The sequence below is a fragment of the Chenopodium quinoa genome, unplaced genomic scaffold, assembly GCF_001683475.1.
Source record: "Chenopodium quinoa cultivar QQ74 unplaced genomic scaffold, ASM168347v1, whole genome shotgun sequence".
In the NCBI taxonomy this organism is placed as follows: domain Eukaryota; kingdom Viridiplantae; phylum Streptophyta; class Magnoliopsida; order Caryophyllales; family Amaranthaceae; genus Chenopodium; species Chenopodium quinoa.
Window position 1 is genome coordinate 1,741,519 of NW_018744290.1, and position 17,597 is coordinate 1,759,115.

The following is a 17,597-nucleotide window of genomic DNA, read 5'->3' on the forward strand; positions in this document are numbered from 1 at the left end:
TGAAGCAGGAAAGGAGAAGCTAGAACAAAAAGGAAATGCCACGAAACGTAAACCAAAGTCCAGGCATTACAGAAGCCATCATCCCAACAGAAGTTCGACCATCACTTATTATACACAATGATATAATCACACCTAACCAAAAGCATGTTATTTTCAGATTCTCAGAATTCTGCAATCAAAAAGCAGAGATATCATGACTAAACTTGGAAATTTTCCTACTCCTAGATTTGTAGTTTCTCTGTGTTCCGTAAGTGGCATGAGGATTTCGTCTTTCATTGATGTACGCAATTCCATCACTTCTGCGCTGGAAAGAGTATAGGATAACCAGAACAGGAATTCAGAAAATATCCTCAGACTACTTGGCTGGAAATCTGGAATAAGACAGCAACAAAATGTACCACTGATGTAATATGTGGTTATTGAAAGTTTAGGATTGATCAAGTATTATCTTGTTGAAACAAAGAGCCTAAAAAGACGTACTTTTTGCCCAATAACAACCGTCAGATGAAGAAAAAGGTTCCAATCACAATTCACAACAAATCATCTCATAGCTTTATTCGATCACATCACATCGTTTTCTATCTTTTCTATTGTACAAATACTACGTAAAAAGCATCAAGGAGGCCAAAAAAATGTCAGTGTGAGTCTAAATATTGCAAGACATCGATCTCATGTTCTTGAGAAATTTACCACTAGGGGTATCTTCAACTGGATAATAGATTCCACCTTTCATTCCAACCAAAGTACCAGGCTACCAGCATCCAATCCTGCCCTCTGACACTTCCTAATCAAGGAAGAAAATAGATGAAATTCCTATGTACACAAACAAGTCTAACATCCCAAAATGATTGTTCCTGTTCCAGATTCCAGTTTAGTGTGTGCAACATAATCTGATGTTCATGTGTATCAACTTCATTATATTTAAACCTGGCTACATTGTCCACAGTTTAGGAATTCCTTTTGGATATAGAATTAATCTACTGTACATACAGCACTACTGATCAGCTGTATCACACATCTAACAAAAACATGGCAACCAAATCCTCATTAACTAGAAGCACGAGTATATTCCAACCACGGGGGTTCAAAGAAACACTATTCTCATCAAACATCTAGCAACCAAATCCTCATGTGTGCTCGTGCATTATAAGATCAGGGAACACGGACATTCATCCAGCCTCTAAGATGGAGCAAATGCCTTGAAGATCGAGTCATATGTTAACATTGAAATGTTAAGGATGTATACAAAATGAGTGGAATTTTGGTTTTACAAACTTAATGGGATCACCAACAAGACAAGACAACAAGGAAAGCTGAATAAAGATAAAAACAACAATTGAGATGACACTACGTACACATCTGATAAATAAATGGGTTACATATCCTTCATAAAGAAGACGATGAGCACAACTTTTGCAATGCCTTGTGACACTCCGCATAGTTCTCAAATCGGACCAAAACACTGCTACAGTACATGTTTCCTTTTGAATGTACTGTCTACACTAGTACCAAGTACTAAAAACACATTGACCTTTTAACAGCTAGCTAATAATCAAGACATTACAACACTATATAAGCTCACAAAAAATAGAAGGTCCACTCAACAACATGAAAGTAAACTAGTAACAGTACCTAGGAATACATAATATTCATATTATTGCATTAGATAATACGAAGTACTACACAGACCCTCATCCTAAAAAATCCTTTCCGAGTCCTCTTTCACTCATTTCGGTCAATTACATAGACCCTCTAGTCACAGCCTCACAGGCCTTACATTATATATTTATATGACAAAAAAAGAAATTTCTGTTTAATTTCCTAGTTTAATATCTCTACTGCAAATTACTTTATAATTTTATGGCCCAAACATTTTATTCTAATACCTAGTCTATTACTTCGTAACTATAGTCCGAATCCACAAAGTAGGCTATGATCCTCATAAAGTCATAAAAATCTATAAATAATCTACAATTCTACATAACTATATAATGACATGTGTGATTTGATAAATTATTATTTTTTTATTTTTTTTTAATATACGAGAAAAACAAATAATATCCACCCGCCTTAAATCGCCAAAACACAGAATCAATTGATTGAATAGATATAAGGTCCTAAACTCTTCACATGTTATGACAGCATATATATCTCCATCTAAAAGCTCGGTGCAACCTATTAACATTGAAATGTTATGAATATATCCAAAATGAGAGGAATTTCGGTTTTCCAAACAGTATGGGATCAACAACAAGGCAACAAGGAGAGCTAGAGAAAGATCAAAACAACAATAAAAATAAATAAAATAAAATTGACAGTACACATCTGATATATAAAAGGGTTACATATCTTTCGTAAAGCAGACAATGAGCACAACTTTTTCAATGCCTTGTGACACTCTTCATAGTTCTCAAATCGGACCAAAACATTGCTTCAGTACATGTTTTCTTTCCAATGTCTACACTAGTAACAGACACTCTACACTAGTTACAAGTACTAAAGAAACATTGACCTTTCAACAGCTAGCTAATAATCAAGCCATTACAACACTATTAGCTCAAAAAAATAGAAGCTCCATTCAACAGCATAATACTGTAGTAAACTAGTAATAGTACCTTTTTTCGATGTGAACTAGTAATAGTACCTAGGAATACATAATATTCATAGTATTATTGCATCAGATATACAAAGTACTACATAGACCCTCATCCTAAAAAATCCTTTGGAGTCCTCTTTAACACATCTCAGTCAATTACATAGACCCTCTAGTCACAGTGTCACGGTCCGGGATTTCGGGCCCCGAAACGTGCGGCGCGCTCTAGCCTTTTGGTGGCAAGAACGCTAGCCTTGTGCGGAAGTAGGGCTTGTGAGCACAAAGCAACACAAGCGGACAATTAAATCTCAGGATCACTCACGTCTATTTGGGCGACGGAGTGCGGGTGGTCGGTGCTTGTGACGGCCGACACTGCAAGGCAGGCGCAAACGGGTCCGAACCACGAGTTCTTAGTGCATCAAGTTGGTGTGGAGGGGAGCTATTATGTAAGTAAGACACAATATCTATAAAGATCTAACAACAAACAAGCATAAAAGCAAGGCAACACTTGGTAGAAGGTTTAAGATTTCATTAATCATTCACCCTCTAAAGACCTTTAATTCGATAGAACACTCCCCTGACAATAACACAATAATGGAATCTAAAACCTAGAAAACTTAAAGTAAACTCTAGGAAACCATCTAAAGTGCATCTAATACATCAAAAAGAGTTGGATTCTAACACACAGCAATACATTATGAATTAATAAAAAGAAACAATAATAAGTTTAATTCCTAGTTTAATATCTCTACTGCAAACTATATTATAAATTTATGACCAAAACTTTAAATTCGAATTCCTAGTCTATTACTTCGTATTTATAGTTTGAATCCACAATGTAGGCTAAGTTCTTCATAAAAATCTATAAATAATCTACAATTCTACAAAACTATACAATGACATATGTCATATTGGTGAAAAGATTTACTGCCAAATTAATTTTTTCTTTTAATAAACGAGAATAAATAAATCAAAGAGTAAGACACTTGGAAAAAAATACTTAATTTAAATGAGGTATTACATTAAAAGCAAATATTCAAACAAAGTCCTACATATATGATAAATCCTTTTGTCATTTTTTTATACTAGTATATATAAATAAAACCCTTTTATCATATTATGTAAAAATTATAATGTATATATTTTCGAGATTTTATGAGATAAACTATTCATTCAAAAATAATGGAATCATGTCATAAGGGTAAAAAATGCAGAGGGAAAATTTTTAAAATAATTATTTAAAATGGCAATTTATATCGATACAACCTAGTTACTATAAAATACTGCTTGATTTTTACCCAAATTAATTTTGACAAAATTATATCAAGAAAATATTAAACATTATAATCATGAAAATAAATAAAACATGATATGGGTAGTTAAATTTTAAGATACTATGTAAAGCTATGATATTCAATATATAAAATTAATACTAGTACAACACTTTCATTTTAAAAATTGGATGCTTCACTATTTATTTTATTTAAAAATGTATGATTTTGAAAATAATAATGGTATATATTTATTTGAAAAAAAAAATGGCCATATTAACCAAAGAAAGTATTGTCTTAATTTTTTTTTTTTTAAACAAAAAGTTTTCTAAGATAATAAAGGAATAAATTCTATGTTGCAAAATGTTTACTACTCAGTAAAAACAAACCTCATACAAAAACAATTTATACTTTTTTCTTTTTTTTTTTTAGGATTTTTTTGATAATTAAAACTTTACCTTTGTCAAACTTTGACAATATCATAATAACCACCTCATAAAGCGCTTTTTTTTTATTTTATTCTTTTTTTACCCTCTTTTGTTTGACAAATCTTTTGAGGTTACTACCAGTTAACGTTAAACACCTATTAAACCTTAATTTTTTTTTAACTTATATTTTACTATCGCATAAAAAGTTCTAGAACGAGGAGTACCTAACTAAATTCATCAGAACTTAGTGAGAGTAACCATGCCACCATTATATCTTGAATAGTCTTCAATTCTTCCTCAAGCATTTCCACTTGAAGCTAAAGAGACAGAGAAGCTTTTAACTGTCTTCAATTCCTTCTCAAGCATTTCCACTCGAAGCTGAAGAGGCAGAGAAGCTTTAACAGTATTCAATTCCTTCTCAAGCATTTCCACTCGAAGTTGGAGAGGCAGAGAGGAGCTCTCTATTGTCGGATCCTGCTTAGAGGACAATCCTACAGAGTCCTTACATGACTCATTGCAGGTTAGCTCTTCTTGAGAGATGTCAGAGTCCTTCAGAGTCAATTCATAATCAACCGTTTTTGAATCCCCATTCTGCACATCAAGGTCCACAAGATTTCTCACTTTCTCAAACTGAGGTAAAATCACAAGCAATGATATTTGAGATGACTATAAACATCTACGATTCAAGTATATGAAAAATCAAGTTGGAGGCTTCAACAATGTACATACAGGGAATTGAACATATTCTTTTTAAAATCACTGTCCAGCTAAGGCAACAAGGGTAACCTTATCATAGAGGTCTTCAGGTTGACAAAATTTATGTAAGCGTGGTGCCCTGGATTGGAATTAGAGTGGAATCAAGTATAGGGAGTAAGGACTGATAGCTTTATTATGAAACAGGTCTTTTGTAACTGATTTGGCTTTATCGATTTCTGGGGGTGTGGTTATGCAACAGGATAGCTCAACAAGCCACAATGAACTATGGAGAAACATCCTTGTAGAAACATACGGGAATTCCAGATGTTACTGGAGCATGGGCACAACAAAAAGTCTATATTCTTAGGAACAGAGACAAGAGTTGCGGTTAAAATAATCATGGGTGTCTGATAGAGTAAATCTAAATGCAGAGGTCATAGAAGTAAACTCAAATCCAATAGACTTGCAATAGCCATATACTCCAATTCAATAAAGTTGCAACAGTCATATACTCTAATTCAATAGACTTGTTTGCGATAAGAAAGATGTACCTTTTTTAGAGAATGCAAGCACAGTTTTTGCAATGCTTTACGGCATTGTTCATAGTCCTCGAATATGACAAAGAAATCGTTCCAGATCGCATAAAGATCCCTACACGTATGAATTTAACAAAGAGATGAAAGAAATACAACCACAAGTAGTTGATATTATTACATCAAAAAAAGGAAATAGTAGAGCGATGATTACCTAACATTCCCAATACTATTCAACAGTTTCCAGATTGATGACTTATCAGCAAGCCATTCAGACGGAAAGCCCTTCAGAATAATAGTCGGCGGCAAGCCCTCACATGGTTGGATAAGGTTGACAAATTTGAGGGGATCCTCAAACGGTTTAATGAAAGCTAAAACCGAAAAATATCCGGATCCGGAGGCGGTAAAAAGCTTGGAACGCAGTTCGTTGATGATAGATTGTCTGGCATTGTAGAATTTTTGATCAGGATCATGACCAGGGAATTCATCAATAAAGCTCAAATCTCGGATGTAGAAGAACCCTGGATCCCCAATTGTAATAAATCTCTTATACTTGATAGGATCATGATATTCGTAACCCGTAGAAACCACCGGAAAGCTTGATTCGAGGTGAATGTCTTTGGTCGATATACGATAACCGATGACATGCTCCACCGAAGATGCAATTTTTTCAACCATTGAACAAGGGTTGTAAAAAGGATCTCCCTTAGGGTGAACATTGAAATCTATTCGCATGCGAGGGACTAGCATCAGATCTTTATCTGTATCTTCATGTGGGTTTTGGTTATTCGAGGACACTCCTGCAGAGCCATTACATGATTCGTTGCAGGTGAACACTTCATGAGAGATGTCCCAGTCCTTCAGAGTCAATTCATAATCAACCATTCTTGAATCCCCATTCTGCACATCAAAGTCCACAAGATGATTTATTCACTTTCAAGTATATGGCTTTAAATGTCACACTCCAAGTATATGAAAAATCAAGTTGGAGGCTTCAACAATGTACATACAGGGGAATTGAACATATTCTTTTTAAAATCACTGTCCAGCTAAGGCAAAAAGGGTAACCTTATCATAACATGTCTTCAGGTTGACTAAATTTATGTGAGCGTGGTTTCCTAGATTGGAATTAGTGTGGAATCAAGTATAAGGAGAAAGGACTGATAGCTTCATTCAGAAACAGGTCTTTTGCAACTGATTTGGCTCTATTGATTTCTGGGGGTGTGGTTATGCAACAGGATAGCTCAACAAGCCACAACGAATGATGAAAAAACATACGGGAATTCCAGATGTGACTGGAGCATGGGCACAACTAGAAGTCTATATTCTTAGGAACAGAGACAAAAGTTGCAGTTATAATAATCCTGGGTTTCTAATAGTCATATACTCCAATTCAATAGAGTTGCAATAGTCATATACTCTAATTCAATAGACTTGCTTGCAATAAGAAAGGTATACCTTCTTTAGAGAATGCAAGCACAGTTTTTGTAATGCTTTATGGCATTGTTCATAGTCCTGGAATATGACCAAGACATCGTTCCCGCTCACATCAAGATCCCTACACGTATGAATTTAACAAAGAGATGAAAGAAATACAACCACAAGTAGTTAATATTATTATTATGTCAAACAAAAGAAATTGTAGAGCGATGATTACCTAACATTGCCAATACTATTCAACAGTTTCCAGATTGATGACTTATCAGCAAGCCATTCAGACGGAAAGCCCTTCAGAATAATAGTCGGCGGCAAGCCATCACATGGTTGGATAAGGTTGACAAATTTGAGGGGATCCTCAGACGTTTTAACGAAGGCGAAAACCGAAAAAATTCCGGATAGTTTTCCGGCGGTGAAAATCTTGGAGCGCAGTTCGTCGATGATAGATTGTCTGGCATTGTAGAATTTTTGATCGGGATTATCACCAGGGAATTGATGAATAAAGCTCAAATCTCGGATGTAGAAGAACCCTGGATCCCCAAATCCATCTCTGATCGGTTCCCAACGCTTGAAATCAGTAAAAACAGGTGATTTGTAGTGAATATCTTGTTCCGATAAACGATAACCGATGATATCCTTCAACGCCCCTGTGATGATTTTTAGCATTGTACAAGGGTTGTAATGGAAAGTTCCACCTTTATAGACAAGATTGAAATCTAGTCGCATGCGAGGAACTAGCACCAGATCATTATCTGTATCTTCATCTGGTTTTCGGTTTCGATTTTGATTTAGGTTAGGGTTAGGGTTAGGGTTCCAATCCGCCATTTTTCAGATAGAAAGAGAAAGAGGAGAAAGAGGGCCTATTCCCGTTTGATTGACGAGATAATAATCCGGAGAACTTCTGTTTAGTAATAATAAACCAATGATGTATGACAGTTCGGGCATAATACAAAATTAAGCCTTATTAGTAAACTATTTACCAATCTAGACGCGTGGCCAAACTATTTACGAAACTAAGCTTCTGAGGTAAAACGCTGCCTCGGTCAGCGTTTTACTTTGGTTATTATTTTTTATTATAAAATTTCGTATTTTGTGAAATACAAATTTTAAAAAAAAAATTGGAAATACAGTAAAACGCTGATTGAGTCAACGGTTTATACATAAGAATAAAACGTTGCCTCAGTCAGCGTTTTATCTGTATACATAACAGAGAAAAACGCTGACTGAGTCAGCGTTTTATTACTCAGCATAAAACGCTGCCTCAGTCAGCGTTTTATCTGCTGGCTGAAGGCAGCAACAGCAGGCCCCCAGCAGCAGCCTGTGCACATCCACCAACACCACCACCCTCCTCCTCCACATCCTCCACCACCCTCCTCCTCCACATCCACCACCACCATCACCCTCCTCCTCCACATCCAACGCCTGCAGTAATTAAGGATGAGTTAGTTGAATGATATACAAATTTAAAATTGATAAAAATAAGTTAATCAAATACACTTACATATCCCCTGATCACGTCAAAGGATGGATGGTAATGTGCGGATGGCGGTGTGTAGCTGGGGTTGATGAAACGCCGTGTAATCCGCATGTACCACTCCATGTATGGATCGTATGGATCCATAACGCCGTAGATGGGGTCACCAGTGACGACGAACTCCAACCGTCGATGCCACAAGTCAATGTACTGGGCATGCTCCGTCCGCCAGTTCCTGTCGCTCTTTCCCCGACGGTCAATGCGGTGCAGCCGGGCACTAGTGTCACACTGCTGGGGGACAGTCTGTCGTAGTCCAAACTGTCGCATGACTCGATCTGGTAGGTGACCCTCGACGACCTCAAAACAGATCAGGGGGACCCTAGAACGCCACTGCGCCTGATGATCTAGCAGATGTGGAGGCATGGCAGCAACTAAATCAGCTTCATACGGGTCCCATGTCATCTGCGATAACACATAAAAAGTAACATAATAAACAGGTTAGTGCATATTAAATATGTTAAGAGTATACATAATAAATAACAATTTCATAAACAAATTAAAGATTTCACCTGATCCTCGGTCAGTCGATCAAGGGCGTCTCGGTAGTACGGCAGGCCCCTCGCCGCATGCGCATATGTCAGCTTGGGGACCGCCTATCTGCAAGCGTACGCCTCGTCAGCGGAAGGCCGTGGTGGAGGAATGTACCGCTCATACTGCTGGTCCTGATCCTGCTGCCCCTGACGATGTATAGCAGGCCTACCTGGCCTGCCTACATGGATGTGCTCCCAAGACCAATATTGGACATCAAACACAAAAAACTAGGTTAATTGTAAACTAAGTAAGAACTTTCCGAATTAAATTGTTAATAGATAGGTAGGTTACCTGAAGCAAAAATAACGGTCCGCTGATCTCACGAGAACCCCGGCGGGATGCTCTACACAAATGGCGATACAACATCGCCAGACAAGCACTGCCCCAGCTGTAGCCACGAATATGCTCCCAGTCGTGGTCTACCAGCTGCAGGTAAATGATCTGTAAATGGCTGCCACTCTTGCCACCGAACAACACACCCGAGAAGAGCAGAAAAAGGTACGCTCGAGCATGTCTCGCTATAGTGGCCTCATCAGCACCATCAGGCAACACACGAAAAGTGTTGCGTATCCAGCCGGTCCTCAATCCGCCGCCCCTGATATCGTCCGGTCCTGGCTGAACCCCGAGAACCTGAGCTACATAGCCGGGGGGATCGGCCAACGCAGATCCAGACACCGGACTCCCATGAATGGGAAGCCGTGTGAGTATCGCCACGTCTCGCAACGTCACGGTCGCCTCCCCAACAGGTAGATGGAAGGAGTGCGTCTCCTGCCTCCATCTCTCCACAAGCGCAGTAACAAGCGCTGGGTCGACCTCTCTGAACGCCATCCGATGTATACCCATGAAGCCAGCGTACTCCACAAAAGGCAGAATGCGGGGATCGATAACCCAATCGCCAAGGAACGCGACAGTGTAGTGTCTGCATGTCAGTATGCCCGCCGGATCAACCGACTGACTCCAAATGTCAACGCTACGATGTGTGTCCTGTAGTGTAAGGACAGAAGGGTCGGTGGGTCCGGGTGTCCTATCTCGGGTGTCCATGGTATCTGTTCATAAACAGTTATAATCCAACAATTAAAAAGTAAAAATTACATATAAGCGATAACAAAATACAGAATTTCAAATCTCATACTTCAATCTAAAAATCCAACTGTTACAATCATTTGAAATGTAGAAATACAATCACCGTACTATTCTACTACATCACTCTAGATGACAGACATACAATGTTTAAAACCTTCAACACAAGGGCCGAAGGTCCAAAATACTCGTTCAAACACTTCCATGTTGCTGTAATAAACATCGTCTACCAGAGCTTTGTGTTTCCATACAACAACGGTTCCCGGGTTTGACTGTTTGAGTGCTTCCATGAAGTGCGGAAGTCGGCCATAAGAACTCTCCCAATCTCCAAATACTTCAGCTATGGCTTTCTCCCTAGCATACCATGCTCTTCGATAAGTAACGTCGAACTGAAAATGTTCGGAAATGAGTTCCTGTATAAATTCAACTTTCAAGCATGGATCTTTCTGCACAAAAGACTTCACAAAATCGGAAATTAAGGATGAATCCAAGTGTGCATGATCTGTAGATAACACTTCAGTGACACGGGTGTCCCGGTGCGGGCCTTTGTATGTGACTATGGTAAAGGTATCTGAGTGCTCACTTTTTTTGGTGCCTCGTAGCGACCAACCACAATTCTTCTTGCACCGCAGATGAAGGACCTTCTCATTCGAGGTCACTGTGGTGTAGAATTGGTTCCTCTGTATAGAATACTTCTTCACCATTTCCTGAAGCAGTTTCTTAGATTCAAAGAACATACCCTTCTCAAACTCCCCCCCGATCACAAATGTTGTATGACTACCTGATTCGGCCCAATATTGATCAACCTCATAATTCTCATTTACTTGACTTAACCAAGGAATAGGAGTTCTAACCATGGCCTCCCCACCTTCCATGTCTGTAGAATCAACATCCATGTTATCCAGAATTGGTTCCTCCTCTTCGCTCTCAGCCTCATCATTTGTTTCCCGGAGCGCATCATACAGAGACAACTCGTTATTCACCATATGTTGTAGATTTTCAAGATGATTCACCAATGGTTGAGACGGTGATGTATGATCATCATGCTGCGTAGGTGAATAACTTTGGAGTTGCATGGGAGAAGATATAATTGTGTTCGATGTCGAAGGCCCAGATTAGCCAAACATTGTCGTGGATGTTCCACCATATACAGGTGAAGCTATATGTGAACTCAACGGCATCTGGAACCGATCGTCATGAAGCAGTCTGCTGAAGGACCCCATCCCATATTCAGTTGATGGAATGTCTTGTGAGGGCATTCGGAAGGACTCTGTGTAACCGGAAAAATAGGTAGCTTGTTGATCTGGTCGAGTACTTTGTTGCGTACACGTAGACACTATTTCTACATATATCTCATGTGGATAACCCCTCATTAAAACAGCGTTCCTCAAAGCTTTCAAATGTCTATCGTTAGAATAAGGTAACACTTGAACCGCATTATTAGTCTCAAACCTCATTTGAATGTTAAGTTGTACATTCATTCGGTTTAAGCCAATAATGCTATGAACCTCGTTCATCAGATCGTTGAAAGTCATGTCTGGTCCAAGTGGCAATGGTTCCATATTTCCACCACTATACTGGACATTCGGTCCATCAGACACAAATTCACCCCCCCATCGGCATAACAAAGCTGCGTTTTGTGCAGCCATATTCTATACAACAACCAAAAACACATCTTAATTGCATGCAATCTCCACCAATTCGCACAATAACAACCAAGAAATTCACACTACAAACATAATTAACCATATTCACATAACAACCAAAACAAAGTACACAACGAACATATTCACACTATAACAACCAACATATTCTACATAACATAATTTTCGTAATTAAACAACAATGTAGGCTACTTTATCAAATAAAAACAACAATTTCATCAACATTATCAACAATTTCATCAACATTTTCAACAATTTTATCAAACATTTCCACAATTTCATCATAAACTTTCTTACTAAACTAACATCCATTTAGGGCTTTTATACTAAACAATTATCAAATTACAACAAACTAACTTAGAATTATCAACATAATTATCAATTTACATCAAACTAACCTAGAATAATCAACAACATTATCAAATTAAAACAATGTAGTATATAATTCAAACTAACCTAGGTTTTTAAAATTTAAAAACAAATAAGTGAGAAGTACTAACAATGAGATTATAAAGAAGAGGAGAGGCGCGGCGACAGCAGGCGGTAGGCGGCGGTGGTGGTGGAAGGCGGCGGCAGCGACGGCGACGGCAAGGCTTTGAGGAAGCGTGAATGCGTTGCGTGGGGAAGAGTGAGTTTGAGTTTTTAGTTTTGAGGAAGAGCGAATGCTCTGCGAAAAAATATACCAGGCAAAATCGCTGACTGAGGCAGCGTGTTTCTTTTAATAATGAAACGCTGACTCAGTCAGCGTTTTTCCCTGTAATACACAAAAACGCTGACTGAGTCAGCGTTTTCTGTATTTCCAATTTTTTTTTTTACTTTGTATTTCACAAAATACGAAATTTTTAAAAAAAAATTAACAAAATAGAGTAAAACGCTGACCGAGTCAGCGTTTTACCTCAGAAGCTTAGTTTCGTAAATAGTTTGGCCACGCAACTAGATTCGTAAATAGTTTGCCAATTAAACTTACATTCGTAAAAAATCCTGACAGTTCATATGTGGCGTAACTTGGGGCATCGCCCGAGACCTACAAACTAGTGAGAGATTAAATATGGTCTAAATATTCATATGTGGCGTCATGTCATCATCTATGTGGTGTCATGTAATAAATCCCTAACAATTTACCTATGATTATAAGCGATTGCAACCGAAACTTCATTGATGTTGGGACCATTGCAGGTTCAAGCATAAAACATCGTACTTTCTTTCTGTATTGGTGGAACAATTGAGATTTGATCCGCTACTTGTTTGCATCTTATAGATATCGGGGGGCAATTTTTTTATGTTTTTCTTGTCTTTTAACATTTGCTAACTTGCTTGATAATTCTTTTATTTTGGAGGTGAGATGGTGAATTCCTTGGGCACTTTAGAAGGAGGAATTCCTCGGGCACTTTAGAAGGAGGAATTCCAAGTTTCTCTCGATATAGTGAGAAACGTTGATTGTTTCTCACAGGGTATTATCGTCAACTCGCACCAATTAGTAAGGTTCACTTATCTGATTTTAGAGAGAAGAAAAGTGAAACAGTGGAAAATGGAGTATGGCCGCACAAACACTTGGGTGCGGGTGCCCGCACCCAATAGTTTGTGATAATGTTTTAAGCGGCGTTTGAAACGGACGTTTGTGTTCTCTGTTAACTAAGTCTATACCTTGGTGGAGCTGGAAGCCCTCTTTGCAACGAAACCCTAAAAGTCAAATCTTCTGAATCGGTGATGAATTGGATGTTAATTGGTTGTTAATGGTGATGTTAGTTCATTGAAGGTATGTCAACATGGATTTCTTTGTCATTCTATCGGAATTCACATGTTTTGTTATAATAGATGTTGATTTTATCTAAGCTTTGGTTAATTGTTTTCAAATTAATAGATTTTAGTGAGCTTTTGTGCTTCGTGATTTGGTAACAGTTAATAGAGCTACATACGAATTGTAAGAAGTGTTCATAGCAATGTTGGACATTTATTCATATCAGTGTTAACGCCGTGTGTAAACGGAGAAACTATCTCACCTTTTAAAAACTTTTTTTTAGTAGAGAAATGAAACTGAAAAGCTTATGGGCAATGTTGCAATTTCAAATATTTACGGAAATGCCACAGTGATTAACGAGCACGTTAATCTTCGAGAGTAACCTGGGCAACCCCCTTTGTAAGGGGGGAAAGAATAGTGTGTAAGTTGGGATTCTTTGTTTTACAATTTCTCACAATACTGATTTTTTTAAAGTATTGGAGTGAGTCGACTTACCGTGAGCTCGATTCACACAATACTTGTTAATCATTGAATAAGATAACTAATACAAAATAAAATTGTTTAAGTCAAATTTACTCAAGTTGTTGCCAAATTTATATATAAAGAAAAAAAAAATCTCTTTTCACTTTCCTCATTCCCCCTAGCCTTCATTGTTGATTATTAAAGGGGCTCTATCGGTTTTAACCGGTGGAAAGCCCCAATTCTTAATTATTTCCTTAAAAGTTTTAGGTTATAATAATGTATCCTCCTTTTGAGAGTATCTTTTATTCCTCGAAAGAAAAGATTTTCGATCTCGTTTGAAAGACAATGATTTTCCGACCTCCTTCGAAAGACAAAGTTTATCTTTTTTTTCAAGGGAGAATAAATTTCTTTGTGTTTTAATCCGTGATAATAGATATAATGGATTGTTGTAAAATTATGCGAGATCACAAATGTTATGAAGTTTTTGAATATTATTAGATGAATTAGAAGAAAGACATCTTTACGATTATAAAGTAACGTTAGGTTGTCTCTCAATAATGTTGTATTTTTCAGCGATATAAGTGGGAGATGTTCCACAGTGCAAGATCTACATCATGTATTTGTTATGGTTGAATTTCTTTAGATGTCATAAGATTTTTTATTAATGAATTATTTTTACTATTCAAAAAAAAAAAAGATAATTACCGGATGTCTGCATCGTTTTTTAGAGTAATGATATATGTAGCCCTTAGGGCTATGAATAAGCATTTAATAACTTTCCCTTATTTGGTATTAATTTAGGAATGTATGACAAAATCACGCGCAAATCAATTTAATTAATGTTATATTTTCATTTGTTTTTTCCATTTGTAGCTCCTTATATATAGCCCTAAGGTGAACCGAACATAAGTTTACATCATTAAAGATACGAAAGAAATATTTTTCTCAATATCTTTTTTCTTAAAATGATTGTCTAATCTCGTCCAGGCGTCCATAAAACAAAGGAAATTTTAGATTTTAACACCACAAAAAAAAACCCCGAAAATGGTTTTAACACCCCCATAAAAAAAAATTATTTTAACACCAACAATTTTTTCGAAAATTTGATTTTTCCACCACTTAACAGATTCCATCCATGAAACTGTTAAGTGGGGTCTACACTACCACGTGTCGCTTTTTGTTTGGTTAAAAAAAAATATAAAAAAAAAAGAAAAAAACTTAAAAACCCTACAACCACCACCACCACCACATGTAATACCCCGTATTTTTATACGTATTTTAACTTAAATAAGTATTTCTTAAAGTATTTAAATAAGTTGAAATGAATTATTTATGATGGTTTACTAAATTAAAGAGTTTTAGTTTTAAATTAAAGGTCCAATTTATTTATTTGATAATTTTTGAAATACTTTATTTTATAATTTAAAATCATTGGGGCATATAATTTATAAAAAGGTAATTTTTAAAGTCAATGGTATTTAAAGAAAGTCAAAATGTTGGTTTGAATAGGAAAGGGATCATTAAGGGTAAAAAGGGAATTTAAGTCTAGGAGGGTTTTAGAAAGGGAGTATAAATACCCATCACATGGGCAAATTAAACTTTGCCCAAGGTGGAGAATACCCAAGGTAACACTCTCTTATTTTCCCCTTCCCTTTTTTCTTTTTATTTTGTTTCATCACCACCCACACACACACCATCACCGGTCGGCCACCACCACAGCCACCACCGGCCGGCTGCCACCACCAGCACTCGCCGGCAGCGGCGACCACCAAGCGGGCGCGACAGCAGGCCGGCCTTGGTGGTCGTGCACCCCTTTCGAAAAAAAAAAAATCTTCTTTTGATTTTTAATTAAATCCACCCTTGATCTAATTATTATTTTTGGGTTTTGTGATGATTTTTATGATGTTTGATTTTAAGTATGATGTATATAAATTTTCAGATTTGGTTTTAAATTAAAAGCCCCAAATTACAAACCCTAGGTTTCTAAGTTTATGTATATTGATGGAAATTGTTTATGGGTGATTTAAATTATTGAAATAAGTGTTTTAAAACACAATTACAGCAATTTTAGATGATTTAATAAAGCTGGAATTTTTGTATATAAGCTACAATTAAGTTTCTTGAAAGGATTTTTAATTACCCATTAATTGGGAATAAAAGTAAGGGTTTTAAATTAAATTTCAGCTTGTTTTAAAGGATTTATGAGTAATTTAAGGAGTGTATATATTGCTGGAAATTTGTGTGGAATAGGTATTAATGCCTCTTTGTAATTTTGGATTGTAGGAGATTTCCAAGTGAGTGATTTCTTGTAGTCGTGGCGATTTTGAGATCATATTCTATGTTTGATCGCGTACTTGGTAATTATTTAAATATTTAGAAGCATGCTAGGCTTTGATAAATCAATTCTAAGTAGTATCATGATAGGTATTGCTTGGAATTTGTTGTATGGTTGGTGTTGGAGAATGATTTGTGATGTAAGAATTATTTATGATGAATTGGTGATTGGAATTAAATATGTTGGCATGTTGGATATGAACCACACTTTTATTATTATCATGATGGAAGGTATGTTTAATTAAACTAAATATTTAATTTGGTTTGGAATATGCAAATGAAATTTTATTATGCTTCATATAATTTTTATTGATGCTTTAAGCATGGGAATTGAGTTATCAAGTGTCTTAGTACATAGGAATAAATTATAGTGCGGTGCCTATGTGCACTTAAGGTGTTTCTAACACCGAGGGATAGGATTTGCGGCGGGCATTATGCGTTTAAGGTGTCTTTGACACCGAGGTAGATTAAAAAGGGTTCAACTATTAAAAGTTATGTGGTCACTAATTATTCAAGAATTTAAATTGGTATGTTTGATTGCTTGAATGATTATAATGTTGGATTGTGTTATGGTTGAGAGTCATCACCAAGTCTAGTAATATGTAAATAATGTAAAGTGAAAGAGATTACGCATCAAAACTCTTGGAATGTATATACCTCGAGTATGAACATATGGGGGGAGTTATGCGACTTTATATTTGACCATAACTTCTACTGGGAGTACGGACGCTGTATTTTCCTTTTATGCGCAGGACGCCCGTCACTTCATGCGACGTTTGCCTACCTGGTTAGCTCCCAGTGTAGTTTACCTCAATTTATTTGGGGCAGGGATTTGGTTGGGAACCCGTTCGATGCGTAATCAAATTAAATGGACATTGGTATTTGTCTAGTTAAATGTTGAATGTCTTGTATGCTTGTTTACAGGTGCAACAAGGTAAGTTGTGTGATGATAGGATGAAAGCATGTTAGTGTGTTTTATCACGCTTATGTACTCAGCATTGCTGATTGTGTATTGTATGTTTGTTTGACCTTGTCTTTACCTTGGCCCTATGACGACTCATTTCTAATGGCGAGTAGTTGGGACAAGTAAAGGGAAGTTTTCCAGGTGATGAAGCATTTTCATGATGGGCATGAGTGAAGAGAGAATCATACTTAGTTTCCATAGGAATATGATGTGTTAAAATTGCTTTGAATATTGTTTATTTTATTATGCTCATGAGACTAATGTAAAGGTTTTCAGTATTGTTTGGTTTTAAGGGCCTACAATGGTTCCAAGTTGTAGGTTGACTTTGTTTG

At 36.8% G+C, this 17,597-nt stretch overlaps 1 protein-coding gene across 4 annotated transcripts; it reads right to left on the reverse strand.

The window, feature by feature from the left end:
- Positions 1-7,852, reverse strand: LOC110695196. Of its 4 annotated transcripts, none has more exons than XR_002506034.1 (6): positions 7,179-7,852; positions 6,980-7,079; positions 5,736-6,421; positions 5,540-5,639; positions 4,517-4,883; positions 1-371 (listed from the first exon to the last, which is right to left on the reverse strand). XR_002506034.1 is itself a non-coding variant. In XM_021872415.1 (5 exons), exons 1-5 carry the CDS (start codon positions 7,781-7,783, stop codon positions 4,590-4,592), a joined length of 1,785 nt encoding a protein of 594 aa, XP_021728107.1. In that variant the 5' UTR covers positions 7,784-7,852; the 3' UTR covers positions 4,276-4,589. The 4 variants fall into 4 exon arrangements, 1 of the variants encoding a protein (XP_021728107.1); XR_002506035.1 differs by lacking the exon at positions 1-371 and adding an exon at positions 461-784; XR_002506033.1 differs by lacking the exon at positions 1-371 and adding an exon at positions 1,196-3,032.
- Positions 7,853-17,597: the final 9,745 nt, after the last annotated feature.

Excerpts from the sequence above, each read along its gene's own strand:
- LOC110695196 (XM_021872415.1), bottom strand. The coding sequence starts at position 7,783 with ATGGCGGATTGGAACCCTAACCCTAACCCTAACCTAAATCAAAATCGA. Across the intron at positions 5,640-5,735 it reads AATAGTATTGGGAATGTTAG|GGATCTTTATGCGATCTGGA; the intron begins GTAATCATCGCT and ends TCATACGTGTAG. Across the intron at positions 4,884-5,539 it reads GCTTGCATTCTCTAAAAAAG|AATGGGGATTCAAAAACGGT; the intron begins GTACATCTTTCT and ends CTTGATGTGCAG.